General features: G+C 35.0%; 1 protein-coding gene across 1 annotated transcript in view; it reads right to left on the bottom strand.

The window, feature by feature from the left end:
• LOC109834494 (DDT domain-containing protein DDR4) overlaps nt 1–6,694 on the bottom strand; it is a 29,845-nt gene extending 23,151 nt beyond the window's left edge. The window contains exons 1-2 of the mRNA XM_020402529.1: nt 6,558–6,694; nt 6,363–6,473 (exon numbers count right to left, since the gene is read on the bottom strand). Coding sequence (XP_020258118.1) covers nt 6,363–6,473; nt 6,558–6,593 — 147 coding nt within the window. The 5' untranslated portion in view covers nt 6,594–6,694. The remainder of the gene's footprint in view (nt 1–6,362; nt 6,474–6,557) is intronic.

Raw genomic sequence — 20,299 nt, 5'->3', positions numbered from 1 at the left:
ATGGTGGCGACGGTCATCAACGGCGAGCGGCATCGGGTGAGAGTTGTCGTGTCGGGTGAGAGAAGCTCGAGGACGAGGACGAGTTGTCGAGGAAGATGAGGACGATGACAATGGCGAGGATGAGAAAGATGAGGACGATAAGGCGGCTGTAGGGTTTTGGCGGCTAGGGTTTTGGTGACTAGGGTTTTGGATAGAGGCGGCTGCTTAGGGTTAAGGTTAGGCTTAGGAATTTGGATTAGTATTAGGGTTAGGGTTAGGCTCTGATACAATGTTAAGATTTAGAGAGAAAAGAGTTTCTTAGGAGAGTTTTCCCTCACTCTATATTTTATTACTTATAGAGATTGATTAGTTACAAATTAGTCTCACAGGTAATGTGGGACTAAACTAATGCTAAACTAATATTCATACTCTCTTCTAACAGTCTTAATTCCTAATCCCAACACATCCAATAAGGTAGCGTAGTTCATAATTTTTCAAATCAAATGTCGAATCAAAACTAATATCTAAGAAAAATTAAATAATAAACAAGGATTAGTTAGGCCTAACGGGTTTATTTTGTTTTTTGGGATATAGGTTATGGAGTATAAAGACTTAATTGAATTGTTAACAAACAAATATATATGAGCCTATGTGCTGAATGCACCTGCATGAAGTCAAATTGATCGCAAGGCGCAAAAGGGGCTATGGCATTAGATGCGAGGTGCTTCACCACCACCCTGCATCGTAAGGGCGTATGTGGCACAGTAAGGTACACACTAGGGGTGTTAAATGGGTGGGTTTGGGTATTAAATGGACGGGTCATAAATGGGTGAGCATGTTTTGTCAATTTACTCATTTATGACCCATTTAATATTTTTTAAATGAGCGGGTTTTTGCCCACCCATTTAATAAACAGGTCACCCATTTGTTCATTTAGCTATAGTAACTATATATGTAATGCTTTTAAGGTGTTTGTTGTAAACTTTTAGGGGGCTGTGTAAACTATTAGGGGCTTTTTACAAAATTTTAGGGGTGTTTTGCAAACTTTTTGGGTTTTTTTGCAAATATTTTGGGGGCTCTTTGCAAACTTTTTGGGGGCCTTTTGCTGACTTTTTGAGTATTTTTTGCAAACTTTTTGGGGAGGTTTTACAACCTTTTGAGGGTTTTTTTGCAAAATTTCTAGGAGTTTTTTCCTATATACACACTCGAAAGTAATTAACCATATTCGCCAATATACCCTCCAAATATATACATTTACAAGTTTATCTTACAATTCTACCACATTAAGGGTAAATTGACAAAAATGTTTGATTTCAGGGTAATATAAGCTTTAAAAACCTATTTTTAATTCAAATTAATGTAAGAAAACAACTAATTGAAGCTCTCCAATCAAAAAGTTGCTCTATGCAATTATAAAGCTAAAACATATATAATTTCAGAAAATTAGAAAGGAGGGGAAAAAAGAAAATTCATAATAACACCAATAAACTTCACGAGATCTAGCAAAAACAATAGAAAAACAAAATCAAATTACCTCCCGTGCCTAAAAAGCAATCTTTTTTTCTTAAAAAAATGATCTCACCTCTATATCTAGATAAATTATTTCTAAAAACTTGTGTATTTATTGTATTCTAAAGGAATCAATACAGATCTGCAAGCTCTAGATAACTCGAGTCCAAAGTAGTAATAGAAACGAATCAACTGTAAAAATAACTCGAGAGAGATTTTAGAGAAGAAACCCTAGAAATAATTACCATAGTGATTTCGGCGACGAGAAGACAAAGGTCGATGAGGCTTAAAAATGGCGTGGCGGCGGGGAGAGCAAAAACCCCGGGAGGCGACGGCGAGGTCGCCACGGGAATCACGGGCCGCTGTGATGCGCGAGAGGGAGCGGGAGAGGGAGATTAGGGTTTTGTATTGATAAGGCTGAAGGCCGAAGGGTTTTGCTGGCTTCGGGTTTTGGTTCAGGGAATACGGGCGGGTAAATGGGTGAATAGATACCGCTCATTTAGTACTCATTTAGTGTAGGTTGAGATTAACCCGTCCGATTTGACCCATTTAACTAAATGGGTGGGTCTTGGGTGGGCCAAGTGATGGGCGGGCCAGTGGGTAAATGGGCATTGGCAAAAATTACCTACCATAGCCTCTGAAACACGGATTTGCCCTCAGAGGCCACGAATCCGTGTCCGACTCGAATCGAACACGGATTCGTCACGACATGTGCATGACACGTGTCGGACACGGTCAATCCGTGTCCGACACGGGTCAACGGTCAAATTAGGCTCGGACACGGTCAAAGGAGCTCGAACACGGTTCGGATTCGCCGAAGGCCGATTCATTCGGGTTGCGGGATTGGTTGTTAATATACAACCTGAACCGTTCAATTAAAAACCCATCCCTATTTCTCCAATCTCCCGTTCGACTCGATGCTCAGCTGACTCAAACAAAAGAAAATAAGAAAAAACCCTAACCCTAACCCTAATCCTCTCTCTCAATCTCTCAGCTTCCACTTCTTCTTGAGGTATTTTTTGTTTACAAACTTGTTTTGTGATAGATTCATATTTTAGATTATTAGTTGAATTTTATAAATTTTTCTATATATAATAATATTTAAAAAAAATCTTTGTCGTATCCTCGTATTCTATTTTTTGGATTTTGTCGTATCCCGTATCCGTGTCCGTGTCGTATCCGTGTCCCGTATTCGTATCCGTGCATCATAGCCCATAGCACACACCTTTGATAACACTGTCTACAAGTATTCACTAACCATCTCAGCTGCCAATTCAGGGGTTCAAAAAAGGGATAAAATCCAGGTGGACTATGGATTTCAACCAAGGTGGATTGTGGATTTGAACCTTGGTTGGCTCAGATCCCATGAGGGTGTTTGGGGAAGCAAAATTTTTGGACAAAGTAGCTTTTTAATCTAGCTTATCTACATGTTTGGTGACATCACAATAGGCTAGCTTTCAAGTCTCTTTCAAAAAATTGGGTTTCCATAACTTTCTAAAAACTAGCTTATAAGGTCATCTAAATAAGCTAACATAACTTATAGGTTTCAAAACGTAAGCTTCAACAAGCCACCAAAATGACTTTTTTACCCATACAAGTATTATAAAATTTTTAACATAAAGTCCAAAAGCTAGCATAACTTATAAGCTACAAAAATTAAGCGTCCACTCCCCAAACCTCCAAAGCTAAGGTGAGGATTGAGGGTTGTAATTTTATATTCTAACAAAATTTCACATACAACAAGTTGTGCACAAAATAAAAAAGAAGGTTTTGTAAACAAAGGAACAAGAGAATGTTTTTCCATCTTACCACTGAACTTTAAGAATGTGCAAATTCTAGGTCAACAGAAGGCAAAGGTAATGTAAGATATAACAAGGGTAAACCAATTGGATAAATATTAAGAAGCACAAGCTCCTCAAGGTTTGAAGCATCAGCTGATCACAACATGTATCCCTTGTATGATGTTGGACTCGAGCATGACAAGTACCAACACAATCAATCTGAAACCTATCATATTGTCAGTTCTATCAAACAACTAAAACATGCAGATACTATAGTAACTAAATAAAATAGCAAAAAATGAGGTTTGAAATAACAAAATTTGATTTGATTGTCTTATATTGTAGAGAAATAAAAAATTAAATGAATGAAAAGATTGTGATTAAACTGACTTGTTATATGTACAAAAACCGAAAGTTTGACAAAATCAACTTGAACCAAAGCTGCAACTGCTACCAAGATTCAATACTAAATGGTGAGCAGCATAAAACTACTCAACTATTTAACAAAAGCCTTAAGAGAACTTAATAACCAGTTATTTTTCCATATTATCTTCGACTGGAGAGGTTTTGACAAGAAAGTTGAAGTCTTAAGAAAACCAGCTAGCTGATAATTTTTCTTAACCTAATATATATTCCACATCTAAGACGTTTTGAAATTGAGATGATGATCGTATTATACATCTTGAATGTACTTTCAAGGATAAAAGTTTGACACGTGCCTTACATTTGAAGTAAGAAGAAAGATGTCCCAACACATAATTATGCAAGTAGTTGAGTTGAAATCTTTGTATAATAGTCATTATGCAACCAAAAAGAACATTTGGAAAATAATACTTCTCCCTGAATGCCAAACTTGCTGGATAGTCCTACTTAGATGCCGGTGCCACATTGTCTTTTCATGTTTTTTCACTCATCTCACCATTTTAGTCTATGAGATATTTCTGCATTAGATATTTCATGACAGCTAACCACATTTTCTATTCTATATTTTGTCTCCCAATGTGCTACAATACAGAATTAAAGTGAAACAGCTTAGTCGGGTAAGTCAAGGAACGCACTTGAAGCATAACCTTGAAATCAATGTTTTAAATGTCGGATGTCGGGTTCATGTCGGTCGGCCAAAATTCATGTCAGATAGCGAAAATCGGGGATATATCGGGGGACATGAAAAAAATATCAGATTGCCATATCGGATAGGTTGATATAATATCATAAATGGAATCTTCACATACTTGATAATTATATTGCCTAAACATATGAAAAAGTACATAACTTATTGATGTTAGGATCACTAACCAATTGTAGACACCTGATTTCCGAGTCGGGTTTTTCAAACTTGACCCAATAAGCTTAAAACCGCTTTTTCTGAAATTTGGCTGATATTTCTTGGCCGCAATGGCGCCCGACATACCCGATATTTTTCGACATGTCCCCGACATGACCTCAGAAATGCAATACGCATTGAAATGAAGGATATCGTGGCGGCTAGGGTATAAAACCGTCATATCGGCCGCCATGTCCGACATGGCAGCCGATATTTAAAACACTGCTTGAAATAGCAGGTCCAAGGACAATTTCTTCCTATATAAGCTAGTAGAAGATCCTTTCAAACTCTTACAAGTGAAAAGATTGATAAAAGACAGAATAAAAAAGAACTAATCAAAACAACAATGAATTATTATGCTTTACCTTCAACGTAAATATTTTAGATTAGCTCAAGTCCTTAAAACTTCCTTGCATATTGTTAAGGAATATATCATAGAGATCTATAATGTTATAGTTATATTAGGAATAATATATTAGAAGTATGAATTGTGTTTAGATGATTTAGTGATTGAGAGATATTAGGAATGTAACTAAGAGAATAATTGTGATTAGATGATTGTGTTTAGTCTCACATTGACTACAGAATAAACTTCTTATTATTGTATCCCTATATAAAGGGGAATAGTTGTAGCTTTTAAAATATGAATTATAATGTACAATATTTTATTGTTTAACACACATGTCCAAAATATCTAGAGTAAAATTATAAGCCAAACGCATATTACATTATGTCTCTTAAATCCCATTACTTGAGCTTAATTTTAATGTTAGAAATGACAGAAAATCATGGAGTTAAATTGTGTATATGTAGGCATGCTGAGCTACATTTTCTTCAATTACAAGACTTAAACAAGCCATTGTAACAGACTTTTACTGCTAAAGTTGCAAAAACTGCAATTTGCAGTTCCTGTTCCAGTCTAAACAGGGTAACACTAAAGTGAACGTTTTCAACAAGACCGGTCTAAATCATTCCCAAAAGGACAACAATGATTCCCAATAAGAAGCATTGAGAAATGAGAATAAACCTTAAAAGGCTCAAATTTTTTTACTGTCATGTATACCAGAACATTCATTATCTAGTGAAAACTTGCACAACTATATCATGCTAGCTAGCAAAACCTGAAATCTGAATTCCAATCGAAATGGAATTAATTGCTTCTCAAAGCAACCACATTAAAGTTAGCAATCAACAGAAGTAAACTGATCCTACCAAAAGTCACGGAACACACTAAATTAGCATGTGAATCCAGCTGCAATGTATCCTAAACTAACCACATTGTCAACAGACCCTCAAACTCTCAAAGCACCAAAATTGCAAACCAAATACACAAAGAACCAACATTTACAGGCTGATAAGAACACAATCCAATGTACTAAAGGAGAAACCACTAGATTTAATTATTTTACCAAGATTTTCTAAACCCAAATAAAAAAACAATGATCCTCAATCAGCACCATTGGGCATCAAATCTCAAAAGACTCAAACTTTACAGATATCATGCACATCAGAACTTTCATTCTAAATGTGCTGACACACTCTTTTCCGATGAAAAACTTTGCATAAATATCTCATGCCAACTCAGAAAAACTGAATTCTCAATTTCAATCAAAATGCAATGAATTCTCGTCTGAAAGCAACCACACTTAAGTTAACGATCAACAAAAGCAAACTGATACTATCAACTTCAAAATCGAAAACTACTTAGCTGCAAAGAATCCTATATCACCCACATTGTCAGAAGACCGTCAAATGCACAAAGAACCAACCTTTAACAGTGGAATATGCACATCATCTAACGTGTTGTTTGGCGTAATCAACGCCGTCTCCAGCTCCTCCGCCGAGAACTCCACTGCAATATTCAACAGCGGCCGAAACACCTAAAAAAATCCCAAATCCCCAACAAGAAATCAGCCAAAACCCTAGAAATCAAAAACCGAACACCATTCTCCCCTCAAACTCACATGCAAGAAGTTGAGCAGCGACGCCATCTGCCACATGGACCGGATCCCCCACCTCGGGAGCAGCGCCGGCGACTCCGGCGGCGGCGCAGCTAGGGGCGTGACGATCCTGCTATTCTTCTCCTTCTCCTCCCGCTCCTTCCTCGAAATGAGAGAGAGGGGGGTCTGGATTAGGGTTAGGGTTTCGGGGAGGTTTCGGGGGGAATTGAGGAGAGGAAATCGGGAGAGAGAATCTGGGAGGAAAGGAACAGGGTGACGTGGAAGAGGTCGTAAAGGAAGAAGAGAGAGAGAGAGAGAGAGAGAGAGAGAGAAATGGGGAAAGGAAAGATGGGAGAGAGTTTTTTTTAATTATTAGTCCCTCGAAAATTTCAGTAGTTCCATGTCAGTACCTCAATTCTTTGAAATTGTTCATAGGTCCCTAAAATCCTAAAGGATCTTTCAGTTTGCTCTTTCAATGGCCCCAAATACCCCTCAATTTATATTTCTCCCAAAACTTCTTCTAGTTTGAAAAAAAATTATTACATTTCGATATAATGATGATGTATGATGTAATTACAAGATGATTTTGAAATTTGCGTAGCTATACGAATGACTTGAAATTACTAATTGTGATTATACAAGTAGCTCCAAAAGTAGCTTGTCATTTGGATTTCAGGGTCACCCGTGTAGTTACAACTAGTAATATCAAGACCATCAATGTAGATACGCAGACTTCAGAGTCACTAATATAATTATATCATATAGTTATATCATAGGTACCAGAATATAATTATAATCCTTAAAAATATTACTTCAAGGGTGTTTTGGTCATTAAGGAGCAAATTTGCAAGACCCTTAGTATATGAGTAATTGTGAAGATCTTGAGGGACTAACATAAAACTATTGAAGATATGAGGCACTAACAATTAAATAAACCTTCAACGAGGGTGTTTAACATATTGGTCCCTTACATCTTTTATACTTTAAATTAGGATTTTCAATATTAGCCGCTTACATCTTCATGTTTTGAGATTGGTCCACCAAATCATTGAAATTGCTATTAGATCACTCAATTATCATAAGTGTTTAAATTTTGCACTTCTCATCAAGAGTAGAAGTAGCAACTAGAGATTAACTTGAAATAACTCATGTTAGTTGAGGAACCTAATACCAATGTCAATGACTTGAGGAACTAATTCCATATATCAAATATAAAAAGCCCTTTGTTTTCAATATATCAAATATAAAAAGCCCTTTGTTTTCAGGTTTATTCTTTATTGGCCCCTCTTCAATTGGTCACTTAAATCATTGAAAATTCAATTAAATTCCTTAAATCTTATTAATTCCTTCAAACAGCTACTCAGTATGAGTTTGATTTGAGGAAGATATTCTAGTTATATGCTTGTTCTACAATCGAACCAAAAATTTTAGATAGGGCCTTGTCTTGTTAAGAGTTGATAATTTGAATTTTATCTTAATACAAATTAATTAATAGAATACAAATGAAAGTCATCGCTTAGTGGAAAATTGTCATTGGTGCAAACTATCATGGTGGTTTTATGAAAGCTAAAATTTTTGTGGGGGTTTATGGAAAACCACTATTTTATAGTGGATCTGTATTAAGAAACCTCAATATTATGTATTCTATCTTGTATAACTGTATGAAGAGTAGCTTTTAGTAACAATGAGCAAAATTGACCCGCGTGATGTCGCGACAATAGTTTCAGAAATTGTTTTAAAAATACATGGTGCAACTAAACATTTAGAAAATATATAGTAGATTGCACCAAAATATAGCAACATACATTGCATATTAAACTCTTACAAATTTCTAGAGGAAGGTGGGCTCAAAAATAAATGGGGTGAAGCTTCGGGTTAGTTGGTAAAATACCAACTTTAGAAGAGCGGATGCGTAAAAATAAAGTAGAGTAGAACTTTTGGGTTCATGTACAAAAACTAAAAAATCACTAAGGCCCCGTTTGGTTGCAAAAGAAAAAGCCTAAAAGCCTGACAAAAGCCTGGCTTTTGTCAGGCTTTAAGCCAAAATCGCCTCTTAAAGAGGCAATTTTGGCTTAAAGGCTGATAAAAGTCAGGCTTTTGTCAGGCTTTCAGCATTGTTATTATGCAACCAAACAGGGCCTAAAGACATAGGCTTGGACTCCGTACCTATCACCATTAATTTCTTAGTAGTTCCACCTAGGCATGTCTATTTGCACGAGAATAGCTATGAAGTAGAGATTATTTTTGCTACTTTTAAGCAAAAAGAATTTATTTATTTCTCTTGAAAAGCTACACATGATACTTTGGTAAATGTAACTCAGAAGTAGATGAAACACTAGTTAGGGGCGTTATTCATTTGGGTAATTTTTGGGATAATGAGATAATTTTTGGAACAACAATGTTTGGTGTTATTCATTAGGGTAATTGGAACCGATGTAATCTTTGTGGTGTTATTGGTTTGTTGGGGGTAATTGGGGACAAATACTCCACTTTCCCCTAAATTACACCAACTATATATACATATCTCAACCCCTAAGACCCAAATTACCCCATTTTGCCTCCTGGAACAAAAGAGGGGAACCAATTTACCCCATTCCGTTCTCGAGCTCGTCCAGAAAAAATTCGCGAGGGTGGAGGAGGAGGACATGGCGGTGATCAGATCTGGCGAGGGTGGAGTTCGAGCTGGTCGGAGGGCTAGAGGTCGAGCTGGTCGGAAGACTGGAGGTCGGATCTAAGGAGCTTGGGGAGGAGGAGCAGTGGGCTGTCGGGTCTGGGCTGGTGGAGTAGAGAGCGGTGGAAGAGAAGGACAGGACAGGGCGGTGGCGAGGTCGAAGGGCGCTGACGAGGGCGGCGACGGATCTGGATGTCGACGAGGGCGGCGGTTGGGGAGGCGCGGAGTTCGAGCTTGGGCTGATGGGTGGAGGGCAGAGCTCAAGGAGGAGCTGTGAATCCTGTCACCGATTCTAGTTTTTTTTTGTTCTGAAGAAATGCTTGAAAGGGTTAAGCCTGTAGAAGTAAAAAATATATGTCATCCTCTGTTTCTTTAAACAATTGATTCTTTGATTGGAGTTGGATTGGTAACAAGCGTGATGATGGTTTCATCCTCTGTTTCTTTAAACAATTGATTCTTTGATTGGAGTTGGATTGGTAACAAGCGTGATGATGGTTTTGCTGATTTGAGGACTAGGACTGTGATTCTTTGATTGGAGTTGGATTGGTAACAAGCGTGATGATGGTTTTGCTGATTTGAGGACTAGGACTGTTTGTTGTGGTTTTGCTATGTATTAATAAGCTATTGTACTAGTTCTTTGGTATGAATTTCCATTTGTTCGTTCACCCGCTTTAAAGATGCAGCAACAAGAAGAACCAAGCAAGCCATTAATCCAGTCTTTAAAACTCAAATCTTGAAAATACTACGGCCAGAAGCATGCCAACATCAACTGATGCAAAGATTTTGGGGTTGTATGTTTGAACAATTTACCTCAATTTATCCCACTCAAATTATCCTATTATCTCATTTTATCCCAATTTATCCCACTCAAATTATCCCATTGGGTAAAATTACCTCATTGGAACAAATTTACCCAATTTGTCCCAAATTACCCCAATGAATACCCCCCCACCCTTAGTTTAAGAATAAAATTAAAATTTGTATTATCTAAATATTCTCTATTTCTAAATAAAATCTCAAAGGATCTGTAAAACCCCGTGAATTTGAAAATATGGTGATAAATAACAATAGATGTGTTATATGATGATAAATAACATTTATTGATGTTTGAGTATGCTAGAAATTGATTTGAGATCAATTCAATGTATATATGTGAATATAGGAGTGAAATCATATACTATATACACGAGCCTGAAATCTGGAAAAACAACTAGTTAAGATAATACGTGTTTTACATACTGATGCAGTTTGAATATGGAAAAACTTAAAAGATAAATGTTGTGGGTCTCTTCAACAGCTTTCTATCAAATCTTAAATCACCTTATTCCAAGGTCTGATGAGAAAGTTACAAACAAAATATCGAAGGTGGTTTTCTCAGTCAGACTAAGTTTCCTGGTTCGGGTTAAACGGGTTTTGTTTTGGGTTTGCATCTATAAATACCTGTATTTTTCATAAAAACTCTTCTCCTTGATGATATCTCTGAACCCTAGCAGCCACTCTATCCCCTCAAAAACCCTAAATCAATTTCTTGTGAGTTTTGTGAGCTTTGTGAAGCAAAAATACCGACACGAGGGCGAGATCATCGACGTGTGGCAAGGGAGAACGGTTTGTATGCACCTTTGGATTGCTTGATGTTCGTTTTAGAGGCTTGCACATGAGATTACGGCAAGATCACCTATGTCCAAACCTATCCCTAGATTAAAAATCATGCTTTTATGTAATATATGTGTCTAATTTCATGTTTAGGGTAAGATCTAACGTGTTAGAACTTAATTTATGATGTTCATGCCTAAACTCATGTCAAGAATAGTAGAACGAACCTGAAACTAGTATATTAACATGATCATGATCATTAGGATTTATTTTAATGAGTTAATTATAGATTAATATGATTTATATGCTTTAGATTGTCGAAATAAATAAGAATTAGGTTGATTTGCATGTTAAACCCTAGATCTATGTGTTCATGTGATTCATCTTGTTTAAATAAACTCCTGGTTAAGTATATATGACAATGGAATCAAGTTTATTTATATAATCTGATAAAAACATAAGTTTTTAAAGAAAACACAAGAGAAGAACAACTGTGCATTTTCGGCCTGTTCAGTCGACTGAAGTTGCCATCAGTCGACTGACGGGAGGTCATCAGTCGACTGATGGCAAGCATCAATCGACTAACGGGCTCATGTTTGCCCTGTTGTTTTGTGAACGACCTTATCAGTCGACCGATGAGGTTGTCGGTCAACTGATCAGGTCAGTTTTTGTGTGTTTGAACCTGTTTGCATACGGGTTCTTTTGGCGCGTGTTTTGTGCAAGTCGTGAGCTGATATTCACGTGTGGTTCGAGGAGTACACGTACGGGGTTTGAGTATGCATGATTACTTTGTTTGGAATATCCAAATAGGTTATAATCGTTAAGATTAACGATTAATATAGTATACACATTATAGTTATGAACGGTTGGGTGAGGTTTAGTCAGGTCCCGCAATGAGACCACGAATGGACTATACTCTGAGTGCTTTAGTCGGGTCTTGCAATGAGACCGCAGATGGACTATACTTCTTTATCGGTCCACATGGAGATACACAGAGGTTGATATACCTATTTATCAGTTCGTATAGGGATGCGCAGAGGTTGATATACTTATCTATCGGTCCATACGAAGATGCACAGAGGTTGATATACCTATCTATCGGTCCGCATGGAGATGCGCAGAGGTTGATATACCTATCTGTCAGTCCGCATGGAGATGCACAGAGGTTGAAATATCTATCTATTGATTCACACAAAGATACACAGAGGTTGATAAAACCTAACTATAGGTCCGCATGGTTATACGATGAGTTATTATACTTAGTTACTAGTCTGCATGGGAGTGCGATGAATTAACATACCTAGTTATTGGTCCACACGGGAGTGTAATAATCTGACATATCTATTTACCGGTCCGCATGGGGGTGCGATAAGTTGAAGTATTCCAGAGAAGGATGATTCAATAAATAACCTAAGTATGTGTGAATATTGACATCATCGATATGATCCATTGTGAAAGTATTTCACAACTTAGATACACGAGTGTATCGATATCTGTTTTACCCACTAAGGGTAGTATGAGGAGTTGATATGATATTTTTAGAGATGTATGATGTGGTATTTCCTGTATTATCTTTCTTATTTTTATTTATTCTTAGTTTTGGAATTAATATTTAGTGATTCACAATCTGAGACATATGGTATATACATGAGGGTTTCCTTGTTTGGATTATTTCGTTCGACGTACCAGTCTCGTGTTGTGGGTTTCTAATTATTGGTTTTCTTTAGATTGTTTATCTCTAGTCCGGTGTTAATGTTTAGGTATCTACAATTTAAGACATATGGTATATACATGAGGGTTTTCTTGTTTGGATTATTTCGCTCGACGTACTACGTCTCGTTTTGTAGGTGTCTAAATATTGATTACATTAGATATAGGGAAAATAATCTAGGTAGACTATGTACTTATAGGTAGAGCCTCCATCATACTTAGTAGCCCTTTCCCTGGGGGCGGATGGAGATGATCTTGCTATAGCACTCTGACGCTCTTGTTGTTGTTCTTTTTGTTTTAAACTTCTTTTCAGGCGGCGGAGCAGAGTTTCGGAGAGCCGCAGGTTGACGGACTTTCAGTATAGTCGCTATTATTTTATTTATTAGTTACTTTTGCTCTACCGATGTTTAGTCATGTATTTAGTGGATTATTAGATTTGTATTTCATTTTGAGAGTTGAGAGCCTGTGTATTTTCATTTGACTTAGTGTATTGAGACATTTATCTTTTTGTATTAGATTGTTGAACAACTTTACTCAGTTGAGACTTGATCATTTATGAGACTTATCATTTACTTCCATGTCTAATTTCCTATGTTCATCTCTTTTATATCTGCTTGTACCTGTATTATTTTATTTAATTTTACTAGAGAGATATTTCTGTAATGGTGAAACATGTCGTTGCACAGTATGGTTGCATGGCAGGTTTGACATCCCTATATTCACCTTAGACTACAGCATTGTGTCAACCCAGGAGCGCCACAAAATCCTCTTTCTCTTTTCCGTAACAGTATTATAATGACTATCCAAATAAAAAATTGAATGAGGAGAAAGAAAAATACTAGTTTCACTACTTCTAAGAATTTGTGAAACAAATAAAAGAAGTGTTACTTCCGTCACTTCCTATACTTCATAAATTTGGAAGTTACTTATTTTGTCTACTTCTCTCTTCTCATACTTTTGTACAACCAAACATGCCCTAAGACAATTTTCTCATTACCGATGACTGATATCAAACAGTCACCGAGAGAAATTAGTTAGTTCACGGAGGTCCTCTAACCCTCCGAATGTCCGCTTCTGAAGTGGGTTGTTCTTCCCTGCACAGGTAGAAAATTGTAAGAGGACGGAGTTGGGTTCTCCAGTTATTTCTCGGACGATTAAGTCAGTAATTTGCTTGAGTGGAGAAGTAACTGAACTGTAGAAGTTCTTAAGCATAGTGGGTAGAGGAAAAAATCTTTCATTAATATTTAAAACAGTACTTTTATTTATAGTGGTAGTAGGAGGGTAGAATGGTAACTTTGGCCAAATATGACCTGGGGGCCACGTCGGCATTTGCTTTACAGTTGTCGGCTGGCGAGTGGAGGGGAGGTCACTTCCACGTTTAATGTGAAGTGATTGGAGGCATACAGTGCCGACATGGTCCGATGTGTCATAAAGACTATTAGGATAGAGAAATGATGGCGTCGATTATGCATTTAATGGCATTTTATTGCAACATAATCAATTGTCAGTACGCGAGAGGGAGCTCGAGGCTCGAGGCAGTCATCGCCTTTCTACTCGTCCGGTAGAAGGTCCAGAAGTACCGCCTTTTGAGCCGCCTTCGCAAGATGTTAGCTGAATGGTCGGTTGAGTGGGTTGATCAAGAAGTCGACTTAGCCAGGAGTTGACATGTAATGCCTTTTGAGTCGTCCTCGCGAGATGTTAGCATGTCGAGTCGTCCGGGCTGGGCTTTTGGTTATCTTGAAGAGCTGGTTTGAGTATGTATAATATGAGACACTTGTCTGCTATTGATTGAGGATTATTTTTTAGCACTAAAATGGTTATAACACTCATTATACAAAATTCTTATATTTTCTATATAATAATAAGTTCATTTGGAACTGTAGCTAAGCACTGGTCATCCTAGTTAACTTTAGTATATACGAGCAAATTTGACTCGTGTTGCTACGACATTAGTGTGGAAAAAATAATAATTTAAATATTTGGTAAGAAATCACACTCTATTTCTGACCAATTAGAACAAAATATATATGTACAACAAGTTTTTTTTGGTCAATGAAAAGAATTTTATTCATAACCAAAATTGAGAATATTTACATGTATCTATCTAACCAGTTCAAGAGAACTGGAACTCAAAAACTCAAATGAGCACTAATAACAAAGCATTTACAATGCCTGAATTCTCTCTTTTATGTGAATAGGAAAATTATCATTCATAATTTTGGAGAAGATGGAGATCCTTATAGCTCGGAAAATCTCCTCAGGTTGCCGAGCTTTGCTTTGAAATATTCTAAAATTCCTCTCTTGCCAAATCCAATATATAGAGGCTGTAAGCGCCATTCTCTTTAGCTTTTCCATAAATCCTTTCCTTTTCAACCTGGAATTATACCAATTGATGATGTATCCCCATGAACATGATCTCCAAGAGAATTTAAGCCAGTCCATCACCATATTCCATACAAGTGCTGAAAATTGACAATCAAAGAATAGGTGGCAACAAGATTCTGGGAAGTTTGTGCACAGAACACATTGATTAGCAGCAAGGATCCCCATACCACATAACCTGTCCTGAGTGAGCAGTCTTGATTGAATGGCTAGCCAGGTAACAAAAGAATGTTTTGGATAACTAATGTTGTCCCAAACTGTGTTGTACCAGGCAGCAACTTGATCAGGTTGAAGAAGAATTCTGTAAACTCCTGATATGCTTATTTTCTCACCAATACAATATTTAGATAAGATGTTTTGCAAGCTGTTAACACTTCCAAATCTTCTAATCAATTTGTCTCTGACCTTTAGAAGTTGTTTCCACATCCAAGAATCATTCAACTTCACATGAACTTGCCACATATCAGACTGCTGCAAGTAATTACCATGCACCCATTTAATCCAAAGAGAATCCTTTTTGAGGTGAATTATCCACAAGAGCTTCAATGCAGCAGCACAATTCCATGTCTTAGCTGAGAAAACGCCCAGACCTCCATAGTTTTTATCTTTGCAAATTGATTTCCAGGAGACTAAGGGGATTTTTTGATTCCAGAGGAACTCAGAACACATTCTGTCAATCTGTTTAAGGACTTTATTCGGCAGTATGAAATTATTAGTCCAATAGATGTGCACACCCAGGATAACTGATTTTATCAGTTGGAGTCTCCCAGCATAAGAGAGAGTCCTCAACTTCTGCCAGTTTTGAATTTTCTCTGAAATCTTGCTAATTAAGGGGGAGCAGTCCAACCATGATAACCTCTTTGTAACAAGAGGTAAGCCTAGATATCTCACAGGTAAAGTTCCTTCAGAAATATTCAGGTATGAGCAAATCTGGAGCTTAAGACTTTCATTGATCCCATTCATATAAACAGAGCATTTATTGGGGTTAATTTCCAGTCCAGAAACCCGACTAAAATCTTCCAGACAGGAGAAAAGCTTGGTAATTGAATTCATGTCAGCTCTTGCAAAAAGCAGCAAATCGTCAGCAAAGAAGAGATGAGTTATTTTCAATCTAGAGCACTTAGGATGGTATTTGAATAAGGCATCATTGTTGAGAGAGTTAAGCTTCCTTGACAAATACTCCATGCCCAACACAAAGAGATAGGGAGAGAGGGGATCACCTTGCCTGAGACCCCTAGCCCCCTTAAAATACCCATGGAGGGATCCGTTGAGTGAAAGAGAGAATTTTGTTGTTGATATACATTCCATAATCCACATAATCATGATGTTAGGAAATCCCAGACCCTCTAGCGTATCTTTAATGAAATCCCAACTAATTGTATCAAAAGCTTTCCTAAGATCAATATTTAGAATAGCCTTTGGAGAAGAGTGCTTCCTACCATAATGTTTAATGAGCTCATGGGCTAACAGAATGTTGCTGGAAATTAATCTGCCTTTAACAAATGCACTTTGAGCATCACTAATGAGAAATCCCATCACTTTTTGAATTCTAGCAGCAATGATCTTTGTGATAGTTTTATAAACACAGTTGCAGCAATTATATGTACAACAAGTTGAAACAAAAATATAGCAACTTACACCTTGTATCAAACTTTAAATTCATAGTGGATTTAAAATTAACAAGTTGAAACAAAAATATAGCAACTTACACCTTGTATCAAACTATAAATTCATAGTGGATTTAAAATTAACTCGATGAAGTATTTAGCATCTAATAGTAATTTTAGAAATGAATGAGTCTAACATAAATAGGGGTAATGTTTTGGGTTTATAGGTAGAAACCCTATCTGCAATTAGCAATGCCGCAACATCAGTATGAAAAGGGACAAAAATAAAAGTTGTTTACACATTTGGTTTAAAATTACATTTTATCTAATTGCTTAGAACAAAAATAGTGCCAATAATAACAAACTATTATATTGTATATCAAATTGTTAGATTACCATGTGGTTTAAAATTAATTCAAAGGAGTATTTTGGATTTTGGAGTGATTTTAGAAGCAAGTGGGTTTAAAAGTAAATGTGTGTAAATTTTGGGTTTATTGGCAAAAAATGACTTGGGGTGAGGGGGTAGTTTATGCATTTAAAAATAAATAGGATTAAGACTCTAGTGTATATGTAAAAATTCATCTACAGTTCCAATGTAACGATATTGATGTGAAAAGATAAAAATATAACCACTTCGTATTTTAGGTCCAAGATTAATTTTGGAAGTGTGTGAGTTTAAAAGTAAATGGGAATAAAACTTTGAATTTATAGGTGAAAAATCATTATAGAATTTTTGAAATTGGTGAATATAAAAATAAATGGATAGTTTTTGGTTTCAAAGGCAAAAAATAACTTTGAATGTAGGTGGGTTAACAAATAAATGGAGGGAAGCTTTGGGCTTGAAGGCAAAAGAACAAAAAATAAAAATAAAAAGAGTTAATGGGGTGCAGTGTAGTTATGAACAATGCATAGCTACAATACAAGTTCTAATCGTTTTAGTGTAGATAGTGATGACAATATAAATGATAATGGGCCAGGTTCACAATCCAAATAGTGGACACGAAAAGCCCTAGAGCATCACAATCCTAGCGATTGATTCAAGTAGAGATCATCTACATCCTTGGTTGTAGAGAGCCTTTACAATTCACCGATCAAATATTCTCATTCAATGTACCTCATAAATAATATTCATTATGTAAATTACATAAAAATTTAATTATGGGGCCTACAGAATAAGCCGATGACCTAATCAATTATATAAGTTTTCTACAATTAAAGATGTAGAGAATACTTGCACGATTTATTCTCATTTTATATCTCGTGAATATTTAGGATAGCAGGATGGAGATATACTAATTTGCATTGTGCATCCATTCATGTCGAACCTCGGTTTAATCAGGTATTAGAGGCTTCACTTAATTATTGCAACTTATATTTGAGAAATCATGAGTTTTAGGCTGGCTTGAGAATTGTATTTGTTTCTTAAAATAAAGAAATGTTATCTCGGAAGTATTTTACACTAGCAATGAGTGATAATAAATTGGGCTACAGAACCTTGAGCCTGTTTGATAAAAATTGGAGGAGAAATTACGGAGGATTGGCTTAGGAAACCATTTCTTAGCCGGAGATTAACAGCATGTTTGGCAACTTACTTATTTCTCTTCATAAGTAACTTTTTACTTATAAGGTGCCTATATAGTGTTTGGTAATGATTACTTATTTTACTTATTTATTATTTATAAATAGGGGAAAATAAGTTAAGATATTCCAACTTATTTCTTCTCTACTTATAGGGAACTTTACTTATTCTAGCCAAAAGACAAAAACACCCCTATTCTTTTTACTTAATTAAATATTTTCTTATTATAAAGTGATCACTATTATTAATTAATTAGTTAATTAATTTATTAAAAATTATTATTATTTTAATATAAAATTAATTAATTTCAATATTACTAATTAATAATCACAAATAATGTAATATATATATAAATATTTTAATAAAGTACATTTCATACTTTGTGACAGATAAATAATTTTATATATATTAATTAACTTATTTTTATAAGTTAATATATTTATAATATGAAATAATTAATTAATTACAATATTTAGTAATTAATAATCATATAATAATATATATATCTACTATATATTATATATTATTTATGATATTAATTAATACTATATTGTAATTAAGCTATATAATATATCTATTTTATGCCATTATTAATTACTAACTATTGCCTAATAATAATATATATATATACATACTATATATATATATATATATATACTATATTATATATTATATATACTATATTATATACTAATACTATGTATATACTATATATATATTATTATTTTAATTAAGTATATTTCTTATTATGAGATAACTAATTTTTAATTAATAAATTAATTATGTTTAATAATAATAGTTTACTAATATGAACTTGTTGATGTTAAGTGATCACACAGTCAATTTTATCCGTAGTTGGATGGGGTGAGATTGATGAGGGGCCGTTCCCTTCCCTGAATATCCGACTCTGAGATTAGTAGCTTGAGCCTGCACAAGTAGAAACTCGTGAGAGGACGAGGCTTGGTTCCCCCATAGTTCCTCCGATGATCAAGTCAGTTGGTGAGCTTGAGTGGGGAAAATAAAGAACTGCGTGAGTTCTTTCGTGTGTAGTGTCATAGCTTAAGGTAGCGTAGATTCACTTAGATTAGAGATTAGATCCCAGAATATCAGAATATCCGTCATGTTAGAATAGTACATCTATTTATACCGGTGGTATAATAAGGGCAGAGCCGTCATTGTGGCCGAGCACAGGATGGTGGTGAATGTAAGGACCATGAATTTTCGATGATAGTTAAAATAATTTTTTAGTACTTTAAAATATTTAATTATTATTTTTAAAAAGAGTATTTGTATTTTCTCTAATTTCTAGAATTCTCTATGATTTTAAAATTTGATTTTGTACTTATTTAAATGATATTAATATTTATAAATTAATTTTGTGCGGTAAAATTTTTTGGAATTAATCTGTTGTGTTATCGGTACTATTACGTATCATTTTGAATAATTCATGGTATTAATACTATTATTACATATATTTTCATATAATACATTGTATTATTAATTACGTATTATTTGTATAAATTATTGTATTATTTTTACTGTTACATATTATTTGTCGTATTAGTATAACTGGTACATTTTATTGTGTGGATAATTATCCCATAATTATTTGATTTTAAATGTAGGAAATTATATTTTTATTAATTAATCTCGTTTAATTGTACAATTTATGGTATTATTTCTACTGTTGTGTATTATATGTTGTATTAGTACAACTAGTACGTTTTGATGTGTAGATAATTTTCACGTAATTATTTAATATTTTTTGTGATTATAATTATTTTTTTAAAACCCTAATTTCCCTTCTCTCTCTCTCTCTCTCTCTCTCTCTCTATATATATATATATAATTTTCACGTAATTATTTAATATTTTTTGTGATTATAATTATTTTTTTAAAACCCTAATTTCCCTTCTCTCTCTCTCTCTCTCTCTCTCTCTCTATATATATATATATATATATTTTCACGTAATTATTTAATATTTTTTGTGATTATAATTATTTTTTTAAAACCCTAATTTCCCTTCTCTCTCTCTCTCTCTCTCTCTCTCTCTATATATATATATATATATANTGTATTAGTACAACTAGTACGTTTTGATGTGTAGATAATTTTCACGTAATTATTTAATATTTTTTGTGATTATAATTATTTTTTTAAAACCCTAATTTCCCTTCTCTCTCTCTCTCTCTCTCTCTCTCTCTATATATATATATATATATA

The sequence above is a fragment of the Asparagus officinalis genome, chromosome 3 (genome assembly GCF_001876935.1).
Source record: "Asparagus officinalis chromosome 3, Aspof.V1, whole genome shotgun sequence".
Classification (NCBI taxonomy): Eukaryota; Viridiplantae; Streptophyta; class Magnoliopsida; order Asparagales; family Asparagaceae; genus Asparagus; species Asparagus officinalis.
The sequence above is the reverse complement of the archived record's forward strand: the minus strand, read 5'-3'. Positions and strand labels throughout refer to the sequence as shown.